Source organism: Chrysemys picta, chromosome 9 (assembly GCF_011386835.1).
Source record: "Chrysemys picta bellii isolate R12L10 chromosome 9, ASM1138683v2, whole genome shotgun sequence".
Taxonomy (NCBI): Eukaryota; Metazoa; Chordata; order Testudines; family Emydidae; genus Chrysemys; species Chrysemys picta.
Window position 1 is genome coordinate 24413163 of NC_088799.1, and position 13837 is coordinate 24426999.

General features: G+C 44.4%; 1 protein-coding gene across 8 annotated transcripts in view; it reads right to left on the reverse strand.

The window, feature by feature from the left end:
- KCNAB1 (potassium voltage-gated channel subfamily A regulatory beta subunit 1) overlaps positions 1 to 13837 on the reverse strand; it is a 262161-nt gene that overhangs the window by 163847 nt on the left and 84477 nt on the right. The window contains exons 1-2 of one of the 8 annotated variants that reach the window (XM_065557857.1): positions 2430 to 2935; positions 381 to 816 (exon numbers count right to left, since the gene is read on the reverse strand). The exons of 5 other annotated variants lie outside the window; for them this stretch is intronic. In XM_065557857.1, coding sequence (XP_065413929.1) covers positions 381 to 601 — 221 coding nt within the window. In that variant the 5' untranslated portion in view covers positions 602 to 816; positions 2430 to 2935. Of the gene's footprint in view, positions 1 to 380; positions 817 to 967; positions 1397 to 2429; positions 2936 to 13837 lie in introns of those variants that run through there. 2 more of the 8 variants (XM_024102523.3, XM_065557860.1) reach the window with 2 other exon arrangements.

Below are 13837 nucleotides of genomic sequence, written 5' to 3' on the forward strand. Positions count from 1 at the left end.
TTTCTATGCAGATCTTTGAACATCATTTGTAATTCAGTCTTTTTACATATAAATACTAACGAGCTATATGAAACAAACACCATCCACAAATAATGGTGCTCAATTTATTTATGTTTGGTATCATAACTAAAGAAAAGAAAACTCTTTGTATCAAATAGCAAACGCGTATGCCTGCAGAAACACTAGGACCCAAATGCCACTAAAGAGAGCTAGTTTTCTTGTAAGTTTAAAACTTAGTATTTTTAGTAGGATTTTTTAAATATCCCTTTTTAAAAAGACTCCGGGATTTTGGAAAAGGGAATTCCTTTGTAAGCAGATGACTCACCTAGGGTAAAGAGATATGACACACACATTACGAACAGTGAATATTGTGCCCATACCTATATTTCATGCCAGTCAGCTTTGCAGTTGATTCTTTTAAAGAGATATGGTGCTGAGGGGTAAATGTCCCCAAACTGCGAGCAATAATAGCCACCGTCCGGAATTTTGCCCGGGCTGCATTCACTACGTTTGGGGTACTGGTGTTCTGTTTGCTGATAAGCCTGTCTTCACCATTTCGATTCTTCAAGTTATGTTCTGTACAAGCTATGGAAACTTGCATTGCTCCCGCAATGAATCTTTATTCACAATCCAAATCTTAGAGAGTACTCAGACCTTCTCAGACTCTGAGAACAGGGCTATAGGACACTGAATGGCTGGCGATTTTAGTCCCAAATGCTGCTAAACGACTCTTCAAATCTGGATTCAAAAGATGAGTGAAAGTAGTAGAAGCAGCAGTGGTAGATGGTGCAGGCAGAGGAGAACAGTACGGAGTCCCTGGGATACAAGTAAACAGATAAGCACTGAACTTGGTAAAGCAAGCAAGAGAGCAGACAACTTGATTTTCAAATCTTCCTTTGCAATAATATCTACTGCTTAGACAAAAACATCCATCTAGTCAAGTGCTTTCAGAAACATAAAGCTGTACCTTCATGATTAACCACAAGAAGCAGCATCCACTCCGTCTTGATGCAAGCTTGCATCTGCTTGCTGGTTTTAAATCAATGCAGGCATACTGCAAGATGTGTCTTGAACACCCTCTGGATCACAAAATGCTGAACAGGCAAGCTTTGGACTGAAGAAATATCTAATCACAAGCAAGTCTCTAAAGACCAGGAATATCCATCTATTCTCTGTCAGATGCTGCAAAATACAACATCTAATCAGGACCCTTTTCACGCATTCTTAGTTTCAAGCCCTGTAAAGACAAAGCTGTAAGTCTGCACCGATACGGTTTTGCAGCTGCTCTGTGGAACATGCAGAGCTCCCTGTAAGAAGCTTGCAGAAAGCATGGGAATGGTTGCTTTTTCTTTTGTGTGCAACATAGAGACAGGCACTAGAAGCAGATTCTTCCCATAAAAATAATTGGCAGCACTGCTAATCAAGGAGAGGACTCATCACAGTGACAGAACAAATTGACGTTAAAACACGTTAACTATAAAAATAGGGGGGGGGGAACACTCTGCTAATGTGTGCTGGTGAATTAACACATTAATCCCTTGTCTGGCTCACTAAAATACTGCTTTAAATCCCATGGTATCAGCATGCCAGTGTTAATCTTTTCTTCATATAAGAATCCCAGCTAAATTAGCTATGGTACAAACTCTTCAAACCAATTCTGACTCTCAACTTGCTGCAAATCAGGTTGCAATTAAACAAAGAAAGACTGGCACAAAGCTGACAAGTCATTGACCATCCTCCACCCTGCTATGGAGCCACATTTTCAGTGTGCATGCTGGGCACATTGAGGAGGTGCTTTCAATGGCTGAGTTGTGGGCATAGCCCAGGGAGTAGGCACATGAAACATTTTCAGAATTGTCCGGGACCCCCTCAGGGAATGCTTAAGAACTAGTCACAGGCCAGGTAGGTGTAAAGCAGGGACATAGATGGATTCTTATTAGCCCTCCATTCGCTGCTGCCAACCAGTACAATATAAAAGAGACAGAATCTGGAGGATGATAAGATGGGGGCAGAGTAGTGGTAGGAGATAGTAGAGGCTCAGATACCATGGTGATAAGCAGGGATGCTGGAACAATTTGAGAGCCATTGAACCAAACTGTAAACCCTGTATATGATGGAAACCACTTCGAGCCAGGGGGTTTAGCAGCACCCACTAGTTCCAGCCCCTATGGTGATGAGCACAAGAACTGCGACAGTGTTATGGATTAGATGCGGAAGAGAGACAGGCTCTCTGTATGTGGCTGTAGGAGAAAGAAAAGATTCTTGGGGTGGAGATGGTTGTGGGAGATAGAAGCAAGCAAGATTTTTGGAGGGAGGACTCGGCGCCAAGAGCAATACTGGAATTGTTTGCTCATAGGTGAATGAGTTAGAGGAAGCACAGTAGTTCAAAACCACTGGAAGAAAGTGGTTAGGAAGCTCCAGCCTCATACCTTTTACCTGGCATGTCGAACTGGAAAAAATAAGCAGTGGTACTTTCCCAAGCTCCGCCCATAAATCACGTTCCAGCCTTAAACTCCTGGAGATGCAAAAATAAAAATGAGACCTCACTCACAGCAGGTTGTACAATGTTCAGTCTATTGCACCCAACCCCACGGCAAGTTGTTGTGGTGAGTGCTGTGCTACACCAGCTCGTAGGTGTCTGGCAGTACGCTGGGTGCACGTGCTGGAGGTGCTCCAGGCATGGGCTCTTCAGGGTCTAGTCCTCGGTGGACACTCTCACACTTTGCTTAACTGAGGATTCCTTTGTTAGCGCTGCCAGAAAGAAAAGTTGCAAGTACCCTTGGTGCAGCAACTTTAACAGTTATAAACAAATTAGATAATCCCAACAGTTCCCAACCCATCTCCTAGCCGGAAGCCCAAGCCAGGGGGATAAGCAGTAACAAGGTCCTGGTACAATCCCTCTGCATTGTCTGCTTGACCACAAGCCGCAGCCAGGTATCGGCAAATGCAGCTACTGCTGGCCCTTGTCAGCAACAGGGTGTGTCCTCAGCCCAGCTCGCAGGCCTGTTATCAGACGTTTCCTTCCACAGCCAGCTCCCAGACGGCTGCCTCTGGCCTGCTGTTCCTAGTCTCATGCAGCCTCTGGCACTCTCTCAAACCAGCCCCCTTCTGCTCTATTGTAGTTCTTCCCTTTCCTGTGCTGGAGGGATTATGGAGCCCCTCTTCTGGCTGGACATTGATCTGGGGGTAAACACAGTGCTCAGTAATGGGCCAACAGAGTCCGTACAAAGTGATTACGTGTACTCTGCCTAACTTCACTCACAACTCAAGTGCCACCTGCTCATAGGTCAAAATGAGATGCCTGGCCCTCCTCTTCCTTGTGCATTTTGATCACCAATGAAACAATTAACTATATTAACATTTAAATAATGATTGCTAGGCTCCAATGTTAATTACCCCTAAGTCCACACAACTGAGAGTCAAGCAGCAATCAGAAACACTCAGGTCACGTGTTCAAAGCTATCTTCAAAAGGGCTAAGATGCTTAAAAAAAGAAAGCTACGATTCTGAAATACAAGGCAGCAGTGTCCAAAAAACCACTCTCTGAGCTGCCACAATCCAACCTAATTCAATCCCAGCATATCTTGCACTGTACTTGTTTAGGGATGCAGCAATAAAATGATAGTGACCTAGAAGTAGGGTTGCCAATTTTGGTTGACATATTCCTGGAGGTTTCCTCACACTAGATACTCTTTAATTAAAGATTAATCTTTAATTCCGGGAGACACCCGGGCAATCCTGGAGAGTTGGCAACCCTTCTTAGAAGCAAATGTTATGAACCATGTAGGGGCTTGGCTAACAGAGCCCTATTCATTCAGCCAGAGTAGGGCACAGTTTCTAAAAACTGGCCTCTCAGGAGGCCCTGCAAGCGGTTCCTTGGCTGTTGTGAGGCTTTATTTTGACCCTCTATTGTGGTGTCTTTAAACATTTCCATGCAGCTTGGAGGCATTTAACTCTTGTGACTGTTCCTTTTAGTTTCCATTTTACTAACTTCCTCATTTTTGTGTGGTTCCCCTTTTTGAATTTAAATGCTACTGTGATCAGAGGTGCTGTCTTTCTGAGTTGCCAGGGAGTGCTCAACTCCCACTCTGCCCCAGGGCCTACCCCCACTCCACCCCTTCCCCCAAGTCCCACCCCTACCCCGCCTCTTCCCGCCTCATTCTGCCCCTTCCCCCAGAATGCGCCCCACCCTTGCTCCTCCCCCTCCCTCCCCAGCACCTCCTGCACACCGCTGAACAGCTGATCCACGGTGGACAGGAGGGACTAGGAGGGAGGGGAAAGAGCTGATCGGCGGGGCCACTGGCAGGCAGGAGGCGCTGGGGGGACGGGCTGATCGGGAGGCTGCCAGTGGGTGCTGAGCACCCACTTTTTTTTTCCCTGGGTGCTCCAGCCCCAGAGCACCCACGGAGTTGGCGCTTATGATTGTGATGGCCTTCTTTGGTATTTCCCCCCAACAAGGATGTTAAATTTAATGACATTATTGTCATAGCGGTTGAGCTATATTCACCTCTTGGGCCAGATCCTGTGCTCCACTTAAGACTAAGGGAAGAATGGCCTCTCCCCATGTGGGTTCCAGGACTGGCTGCATTTTCTGATTTTCAAACACTCATTTTCTATCTTGTATCTTAACCTGAATTTCCAGTGCTTTACATTTTTAAAGATTCAGACAGTGGTGTTCTAGTATAACTAATATTTGTTGACAACCTGAAGTGTATCTTAAGGGAGAGTGGGTGCGTGGGTTGCATATAGTACGTGTCTACAAACGTAATCCTAGGTGTTTTGCAATGACTCACATGCAGATGAAGTGCCCACTCCTGCTGTCTCTGGAAGCTCACAGGAATTAAACAAAAAACAAAACTTTGATTAAGCAAAACTTGTTGTCAAAAACTCTTCATCCTATAGAGCTCCCTAGTGATGACCATGAGCCTATAGATTGAGCTAAAGGGCTAAATCCAACTCGTGGCAGCTGTGACAGCCAGCTATCCCTGTCAACCAGCCATTAGCAGGGAGACACAAAGCACGCTGAACAGTAAGTGCCACATGTAGCTATAGATATGCACAAAACAGAGGCCTTGTTGAGTCCACTTTGAAAAGGTGATACCAACTGTTAAACTGACATTGAGGGTGTTATTTTTAAAAGGGTCACAACTTTGCCTCCTGGTTTGTGCTTTTTACTCTTCACAGACATAGTCAAGTAGTGTGGTTACACAACTAAGTGATAATAGAGGTCCTCACAAGTTCCTTGGAATGAAAAATGGGGCTGGTAAAAATGTGGGTCTCCAAGTGCATAAACAAGCCAGATTTAAAAAAAATAAATCTGTCCCTAAATGTCTATTTACAACATATCAGAGCAAGCAGATTTTAAATAAATGGTAGAATTGCATCTCTATCTAACCTCACTGTTCATAGGAAAAGTAATTTGTATTATATTTCAGAGAGATATAATGGCCCCCAGCAGTACTTAGACACAAAAGGCTCATTCAAGGATGGAGTTTCAGACTTAACTATCAGCTTCCTAGCTCTCTCAAGTCAATCCCTTTGCATTTCTTTTATACTTATACCAAACTGCTAGGTAGGGAAATATTGTGCAGGAAAACATTCCAATTTCTTCCCCCAGTACAAATAGCCAAATCATCCCTTAAATAATAGATTCAAAATGCAATATAAAGCAAATGTTCTATAACATACAAGAGCTAATTATATTTCCCTATTTTACTTTTTCCATTTTCTCTGTTACTACTATTTATTATTTGCTATTCATGGCAATGCACTCATTGCTGTACCAACACAAACATAAAAGCTGTGTCTGCCAAACAAACATAAAGAAGATAGGATGCTCTGGGAAATTCAGAAGTGAAAATAGTTTCAGTTTTATATGTATTTATTCAGGGGTGAAAGTAAGGCGGTACGGGCCGGTACGGCATACCGGAAAAAGTGGCCACCAGTACCAGCCCGTACTCAGCTGACTTTAAAGCGCCCTGCTTAAAGCGCTGCTGCAGCAGCCCTTTAACATCGCTGTCCTTTTGCACCCCCCGTCGGCGGCCCTGCCGGGTCCCTACTGGCAGGGCCGCCGATGAGGGGGGGCCCCACAAAAGGGGCAATGACATTAAAGCGCTGCCACGGCAGCACTTTAACCAGGGTCCTTAAAGCGTTGCTGCAACAGCCCTTTAATGTCGTTGCCCCTTTCCCCCTCTCCCCACAGCCGCCGATGGAGGGGTGGGGGGGGGGGCAAAAGGAGCAGCTGTCCTGGGGCCGGCAATTTAAAAGGGCCCACAGCAGCAGCTGGAGCCCCGGGCCTTTTAAATCGCTGCTGGAGCCCCGGGTGGTACGGGCCAGGCAGCGTGGAAGGGCTGGCTGGGGGACGCTGACCCCAGCCCCGTCTCTTCTGCCCAAGGCCCCACCCCTTCCAGGGGCCAGAGCCAGCCCCCATACCAGTAAGTCTTCGGCTTTACTTTCACCCCTGTATTTATTATAAATTTGTTGACTTGCTGCAAAGTCCATTTCTTTGCTCAGGATTCTCGGGAGGGCTGGGATTGTTGGAGGGTTGGGTGGAGGTCTCTGGACAGAAAATTTTCTTCAGACCAGATGTGCCTGGCCCTTCCCTGGGATATGTCTACACCTTGAGCTGGAAAATTGTAAACTCCAGCTCGATGAGACACACCTGCAGTAGCTCTGATTGAGATATTGCACTAAAAGTAGAGTGTAGCTCAATTGGTGCAAGCGGTGAGATGAGCTAGTATATACCTACTGTCTTGGATGGGTACGTATTTAGAGTAGCTAGCCCCTTCCACTGCTCACACCACCACAGCTACAGTATTTTTAGCACATGAGCCCAGTCAGAGCTAGTGTAGGAATGTCTCCTCAAGTTGGAATTTACATCTCCAGCTCCACGCTTGACATACCCCTGGGGTGAAGTTCTATCTAACCTAACTAGGTACCTATATAGCCCTCCTCACCATATTGTCTGAGTGCAGTTGAAATTAACAATAAACAAGCGCTCTCCTCTACCACCAGGGATAGCTTGAAAAGTAGAAGAGTTGTGTCTCTCAGTGTGGTTAGTTACTTATTGAGAGCAATGGCAGGGGCTTTCCTTCCCCTCCCTTACACTGCTCTCACAAGGGTCGGGCAAAATCACAACACTTGCTACAAGAATTATCCTTCTGTCAATCCTTCAGTCGTGCGTACCCACACACACACATAGCATAAGTGTATATATAACTTTTTATGAATGCACTATTTGTGGACATCATAGATTAAGTGAGTTCTTAGGAGGGATTTGAATGAGGAAAGAGTTGCCCACTTTTCCTTCTGTAGCTTGCTGTGTTTTCACTTCAGACCCCTGGTCTCTCTCATGGGCATGCTCGACAATTTGACGTCCATTTGGAATTTTAATTTTTTCCCCTACAAACCTCTCTTTTCTGATTTGGCCTCTCTCCTCCTGTCTCTTTTATATCTTTAGTGTTTGCTTGCTTTTCTTGCTTTCCTTCACTTCTCTCCCTCCCCCCACCATTCTCTCTTCCCCTCTCCACCTCTGTCTCCTACCTGCTTGCGCCTGTCTGCTCTATTCCAGCCCTTTTAGTAGTCTCGCAATGGATTTCAGAACATAGGCCTTGCTTTCCTGCTAAAAGCCTCAACTTGTAATTTATTATTTTTTTAAAGATGGGTGAGGCAATGGAACTACTCGATCTGGTTGGAAAATTTTAGTGAAAATGGGAAGGGGGGAAACTATTCTCAATTTTCTAGTTTCCAATGAGTGCCAAGGACTAGTCACATGACTAAAGATTACTGGCATGAGAAGGGGTTGGGCCCAATCAAGTATTACTGAGGTTGAATGGATATGAAGGAGATTTGTATGTTTCACTCTGCACAGGCAGGTGATTTCTAGGGGCAGATTCTCAACTAGTGTAAATTGTCATAGTTCCATTGACTTTGATGAAGCTGTGATGGTTTACACCAGCTGAGAATCTGCCCTACTGTTCAGCCTTGTCATAAACATCCCGTGAGTTACTCCAAGAGATCCCCATCAGACGGATACACTGTAGTGGGAGACAGCGAGACAGATCCTAACTCACTGAAGTCAATGAGTGCTTTTACCATTGATTTAAAGAGAAAAAGTATTGGGCCCTGAGTCATCTTTTCTAAGGCTTTGAGTACCTTTACTGAGAGTTACTGCCTTTGTCTTGTTCGATAGAATGTGATTTATAAACTTAAAAGTGAAAGTCCTGAGACATTCGTCAGCCAAAAGCTTATTTTAAACTGGTCAGTCTTCTCTAATCTCTCCCATTCTAATTTTTGTAAATCTCTTTTTCCTTTCCTTCAAGAAAGCAATTACATAATTGAAAAATATTGATCCTACCTCCAATATCATAGCATTATTTTTTAAGGTACCTGTTAGTCCTAAACTAAGAAGGTTAGACTAGCACCTTTTTCACCGGTGAAGAACTGTAAAATATGACTTCCTACTGCTAGGATACATCCCAACATTATAAAAATTTAATGGTATTAATGTGACTTTCTGACCTCAGATTTTGCATCTGATCTCAGATTTTGCTTTGCAGTGGCTCATTTACAGACCATTTAATCTGTTTGTGTTGCCTTAGCTCCATTTTGAAATGAAGCATATCAACAAACAAAAATCAACTAACTGGTTGTTAGCTAGACCAGTATTCGGAATGTATTGATATGCTGCATACAGACTATAGAAATGTATGTTGATCATTTAACATGGCAGGTCTTAACATTATTGTTTCTTGTGCTTAGAATTCCACAGCAGACAGTATTAGCAATAGCAAGATTCCTTAATTAAGCAATATGTGCTGAATAGGGAATGGGGTTATCATAGGATAATTGTTCTTTTGGGACATTATGAGGCATAAGGTGCAGCAGAGTGTCTCTAACTTCCCATGTTGTGTGATTAATCTTGTGGCAAGCAGACACCATAGATTTGTTAATAAAAAAACCCATAAGTCTTTTTGCTATAAAATGGTCTCCAGTTTAGAATGTTGAGCAGCAGTTGTAATTGCTCGGTACAACTGAACTGTCTGTTCTCTTACAGAGCTGGTCAGAATGATCCTTAATCCCATCAGTTTTGTAGTCTGTCTTTTAAAAATATGCATCCAAGGTCTCTGCACTGAATGGGCATGTAGGCACATCATTTCCCTGTCTGACACATTGCCACCATACAAATGTCATAGGCCAGGATGATCACTGTGTGGATAGGAGATGGTTAAGTCTAGGGTTAGGCCCAAAAAAATCCTCTCATAGCTATCCTTAATGTTACAGACAACTGCCAACATCACCCCGACCAACTTAATCTGTTCTGACTTTTCAACAGAAACAGAAATTTGTGATGGGCACATCTCAAGTTGATGGATTCTCTTTATAAGACACTGGGATGAAACCCTTCCACCCACACAGATGCTACAGAAATGTGAGTGAGCAAGCCTCGAAGAAGAGTAAGAGGGCTAAGCCTCATGTCTCTATTGGGATGTTCTGACTGATAGTACAATATCGTCCTGATATGCTGGCATCTTATTATTGCTAGGGCCCTACCAAATTCATAGTCCATTTTCGTCAATTTCACAGTCATAGGATTTAAAAATTGTAAATTTCATGATTTTAGCTATTTAAATCTGAAATTTCACGGTGTTGTAATTGAAGGGGTCCTGACCCAAAAGGAGTTGGAGGGAGGAGTCGCAAGATTATTGTAGCGGGAGTTATGGTACTGCTTCCCTTCTGCGCTGCTGCTGACGACGGCGCTGTCGTCAGAGCTGGGCAGTTGGCCGGGAGCCCAGCTCTGAAGGCAGAGCCGCTGCCAGCAGCAGCGCAGAAGTAAGGATGGGATGGGATGGTATTGCCACCTTTACTTCTGCGCTGCTGCCGACAGAGCTGGGCTCTTGGTCAGCAGCTGCCCCTCTCTGGCTGCCCAGCTCTGAAAGGCAGCAGCACAGAAGTAAGGGTGTCATGGTATGGTATTGCCACCTTACTTCTGCACTGCTGCTGGTGGGGTGCTGCCTTCAGAGCTAGGCACCCAGCCAACAGCCACTGCTCTCCGGCCGACCAGCTCTGAAGGCAGCACAAAAGTAAGGGTGGCAATACCGCGGCCCCCCTAAAATAATCTTGGGATTCCCCCACCCCCTGCAATTTCCTTTTGGATCAGGACCCCCAATTTGAGAAATGATGGTCTCCCCCGTGAAATCTATATAGTATAGAGTAAAAGCACACAAGAGACCATATTTCATGGGTGAGCTCAGATTTCAGTCTGTGATGCATTTTTCATGGCCTTGAATTTGGTAGGTCCCTAATTATTGCTATCTGCAGTTTAATTGAATTCATTAAGGTATGAGTGCTGCAGTGTGTGTGTGTGTGATATCAATCTCCCATGCTAATGGCATCTAAACACCAATCATTAATTTCCTTAACTAATTAAAGGTTTTGGATTGTAAACAGCAGTCCATACCCCACAACTGTCCAAGATAAGGGTGCAGTGTCAGCCATTTTAAGATACAGAATTGAAGTTTCACTTTGTTACCCTGTAGAAACTGAATTCATACTTAGTAAGAAAATAACATTGAAAAACGTTATCTTCAGATCACCTATTATAAGGTTAACTATATAACAGCAGTGGGAATAGGGCCAGAACCCCTAGCCAAGTTCACAGCAGCTAATAATCCATCTGCTTTATGGCTAGGAAAATAGACAGAAATGAAAGGTTGCTATTTCAGCTAAAAGTATTTGTTCTGAACACTAAGTGTCCTATCTTGCCTTCCCTTACACTAATGTAAATCTAAAGTAGCTCAACTGAAGTCAATGGAGTCTTCTCAACATGAAAAGAGTGGAAGTGGGAGAAGAATCAGGTCCTCCTTTTTTTCAAAAACTCTTCTATAAAAATGTAAGGCTAACTTACTGAATCAGTCTGTAGCAGGGTGGACACCTGCTCCTGCCTGGAAGGGCCTGAGATAGCCCAGGGAGTAGGCAGTGTGAAGGCTGAGCTGATTAGGGGAAGTGGCTGCAGCTGGGGCCTCGCCCCAAACAGCCTCAGCAGGCCCTATAAAGGTTGGGAGCCAGGACCTCAGGCCAGAGTCTCTCTTTGCCTTCAGAGAGAGAAGGGTCTGGCTGTAGGGAGCTAGACAGGATACCTGTAGTAGAGCAGGGCTGGGGAAAGGCTGAGGAGCTAGGGAGCTCCAGCCTGGAAGTAGGCCAAGGGGTACTGGGGGTTGCAGTGGGCAGCCCAGGGCTAGGCCAAGGCAGTAGGTCCAAACCCCCCTTGCCAATGATGAGTGACCTATACTGCAGTCTGCCCCAGGGAGCGGGGGGCTAGTTGGTGACTGGCAGTGGCCTAGTGCTGAGGCTGGGTGGGGGTTCCTGGGGGGGGGAGACCCAGATCTGTGGGGTACTGCCAGGGGGCAGTGACCCAGAGCAAGGGGCACCAGGGGTCCTGGGAGGGACACAGGGGCCAGAAGTAGGGACAAGGTGGATCACCAGCCTGCAGAGGGCACTCCAGATGCTGGACGAGCTGATTCCCCGGAATAACCAGTAGGGGATGATGCAGGGGTGAATCCGTACCCTTACACAGTCAAAAAGAACTGCTAATAAATTCTTATGAAAATCAGTAAGTTAACATGTAGAGTGGCATATTTAAATATGTTATTCTCCACTGAACACGTCTGAACACTTGTTAAGGTTACTTCATGTGGCACTGGAGGAAGGACGATCTTGTGTGTATGGCACTACTGTGGGACTCAGGAGAGGTGAACTCTGTCCAGTTCTACAATTGATCTCCTGTGTGATTTTTTGGGCAAGTCACTGGACCTCATCTGTCAGATGGAGAAAGCAACGCTTCCTTACCTCACAGAGGTGTCAAGCTGGTATTTCATTAACCTCTGGAAGGTATTAACAGACTATGCTATCGGGCAGTATGAGTTGGAGACAAATACACATTATGATGCTTCATGTTCTTCCTAATTTGTCTTAAATTGGCTGTTTACAGGTTTCTTGAAGGATTTTGAATTTGATCCCTGACGTTTTTAATAGGACATCCTCAACTGGGCTTTAGAAAAACCCTATTATTCGTGGTCAGAAGTAAAGGCACACTGGCAGAGACATACCCACAATGCACTGGACTTCTCTCTTCTTCCCCCCCTTTAAATATTGCATAGTAGTAGTTCTAGACTCTGTATCTTCTGTCCCAGTGTAGCTCGCTTTGATTTAATCTGTGGTTCTTCTACTCAAAACAGACATGCCTACATTTTCTGCCTCTGAACTGCTGATGTGCAAGGTCAAGTCACCACCTGTTAAAGGCTGTTTTCATGGAGCAGGAGCACAAACTCTGACTGCTGAATGAGGAGTAGCCTGGCTGCCTTTAGTTCTCATGTCTAATGTAAAAAAGGACTAGAAACATCAAAATACAAGTTGAGACCTACAAGAATTAGTGAATGCAGTGGAGGAAACACTGCAGGACCACATGAGGAACCAGGGAAGAGCTACCACTAATGCTTGCCCTCCTTATATTAAAGCAAATAGTGGCAGACACTAACCACTCAAGTTATTCGAAGTCGGGAGAAATGAGTGATATTAGGAGTGCTATTTCTTCTATTTTCTCTGGTCTCAAGAAATATTAGAAGAAGATGTTTTATCTGAAGAGAGAGCTAAAGCTTCAATAGGGCTAGGATTTGGTTCAATAAAGTCATGGTTTCCTCCTAACCAGTCTGCTTATCCCTATTTTATAATGCTCATGTGGCAATCAAACTGCCTGGACGATGAATAGAGAAAAAGGCAAAGGGGAAGGCTGGTTTCTAAAATAGCCAGTACCAAAAGCATAAACATACTCCAGGACAGTGGCCAGAAGAACTGGTCTGACACACAGGAAGGAGTATGCTGTACCCCTGGATAGGTTGTAACTATGGGTGTGCTCCCCCTACCTGCCAGAAAGTTCCAAGAACAATTCCTGAAGCACAATTGCCCACAGAGCCGCCCTTGGTCCAGTGCACTTCTGCAGAGTTCCTTACCCTGTGCTGTGCCTAAATGGTATGATTAAGCCCTAAACAACAATTGACTTAATATTTTCCTATAATGCTGTCTTACGTGTATGTAAATGCTTGTAGAGAAAACAACAATTCTTACCCTTTGCATTTTCCATGTCACTGCAATATTGCATGCAATTAAATGTTTAGGGTTAACATTACCTTATACAGGGGATGTATATGATCCATGTTAACATCAGTGCTACGTAATTACATGCAACATTAAAGGGGAAATCTAAACCACTTTCCTCACTGCCTAAGAAATGGCCTTCTCCTTTTGGTTACTATTCCTCTCTAGATGCATGTTGGCAACATATCTCAACTTAATTACATGTGTCAGCTGAGCAACTTGGAAATTTCAAGACCATTTATTTCTGTAGAAAAGCACACAGCCTTTGATTTAGGACACTATCTTGCTCTCAGATGCACAGGTACATGCTGCACCAGAGTCTGTAAAGTCAGCCACTGCATTCCACTGTAACTGTATTTAAAAGATCTGCAGCAAAACCTCTGCCCACGTATCTGAGAGCAGAACTTGAGATTGTAATGGTATAAATGAAGGTGACATGTACCCAGCCTAAAGCAACTTTTCACGTCCCATCATACTGTTATTTTCTATTTGTTTCCCACAGCAATGCCATACTGCATACAATTAAAAGTTGTTTATTATATGTAAGCTAGAGGTGACATGGGGGAGCGCTAATTAATATGTTTTTGGGGGCTGAGGAGGTGCGAGTGTGTAAAAACATCTATATTCTAAAAGAAGAGATTCTGAGTGAGAAAATTTCCTTTCTGGTCAAGAGACCAATTCCTAAG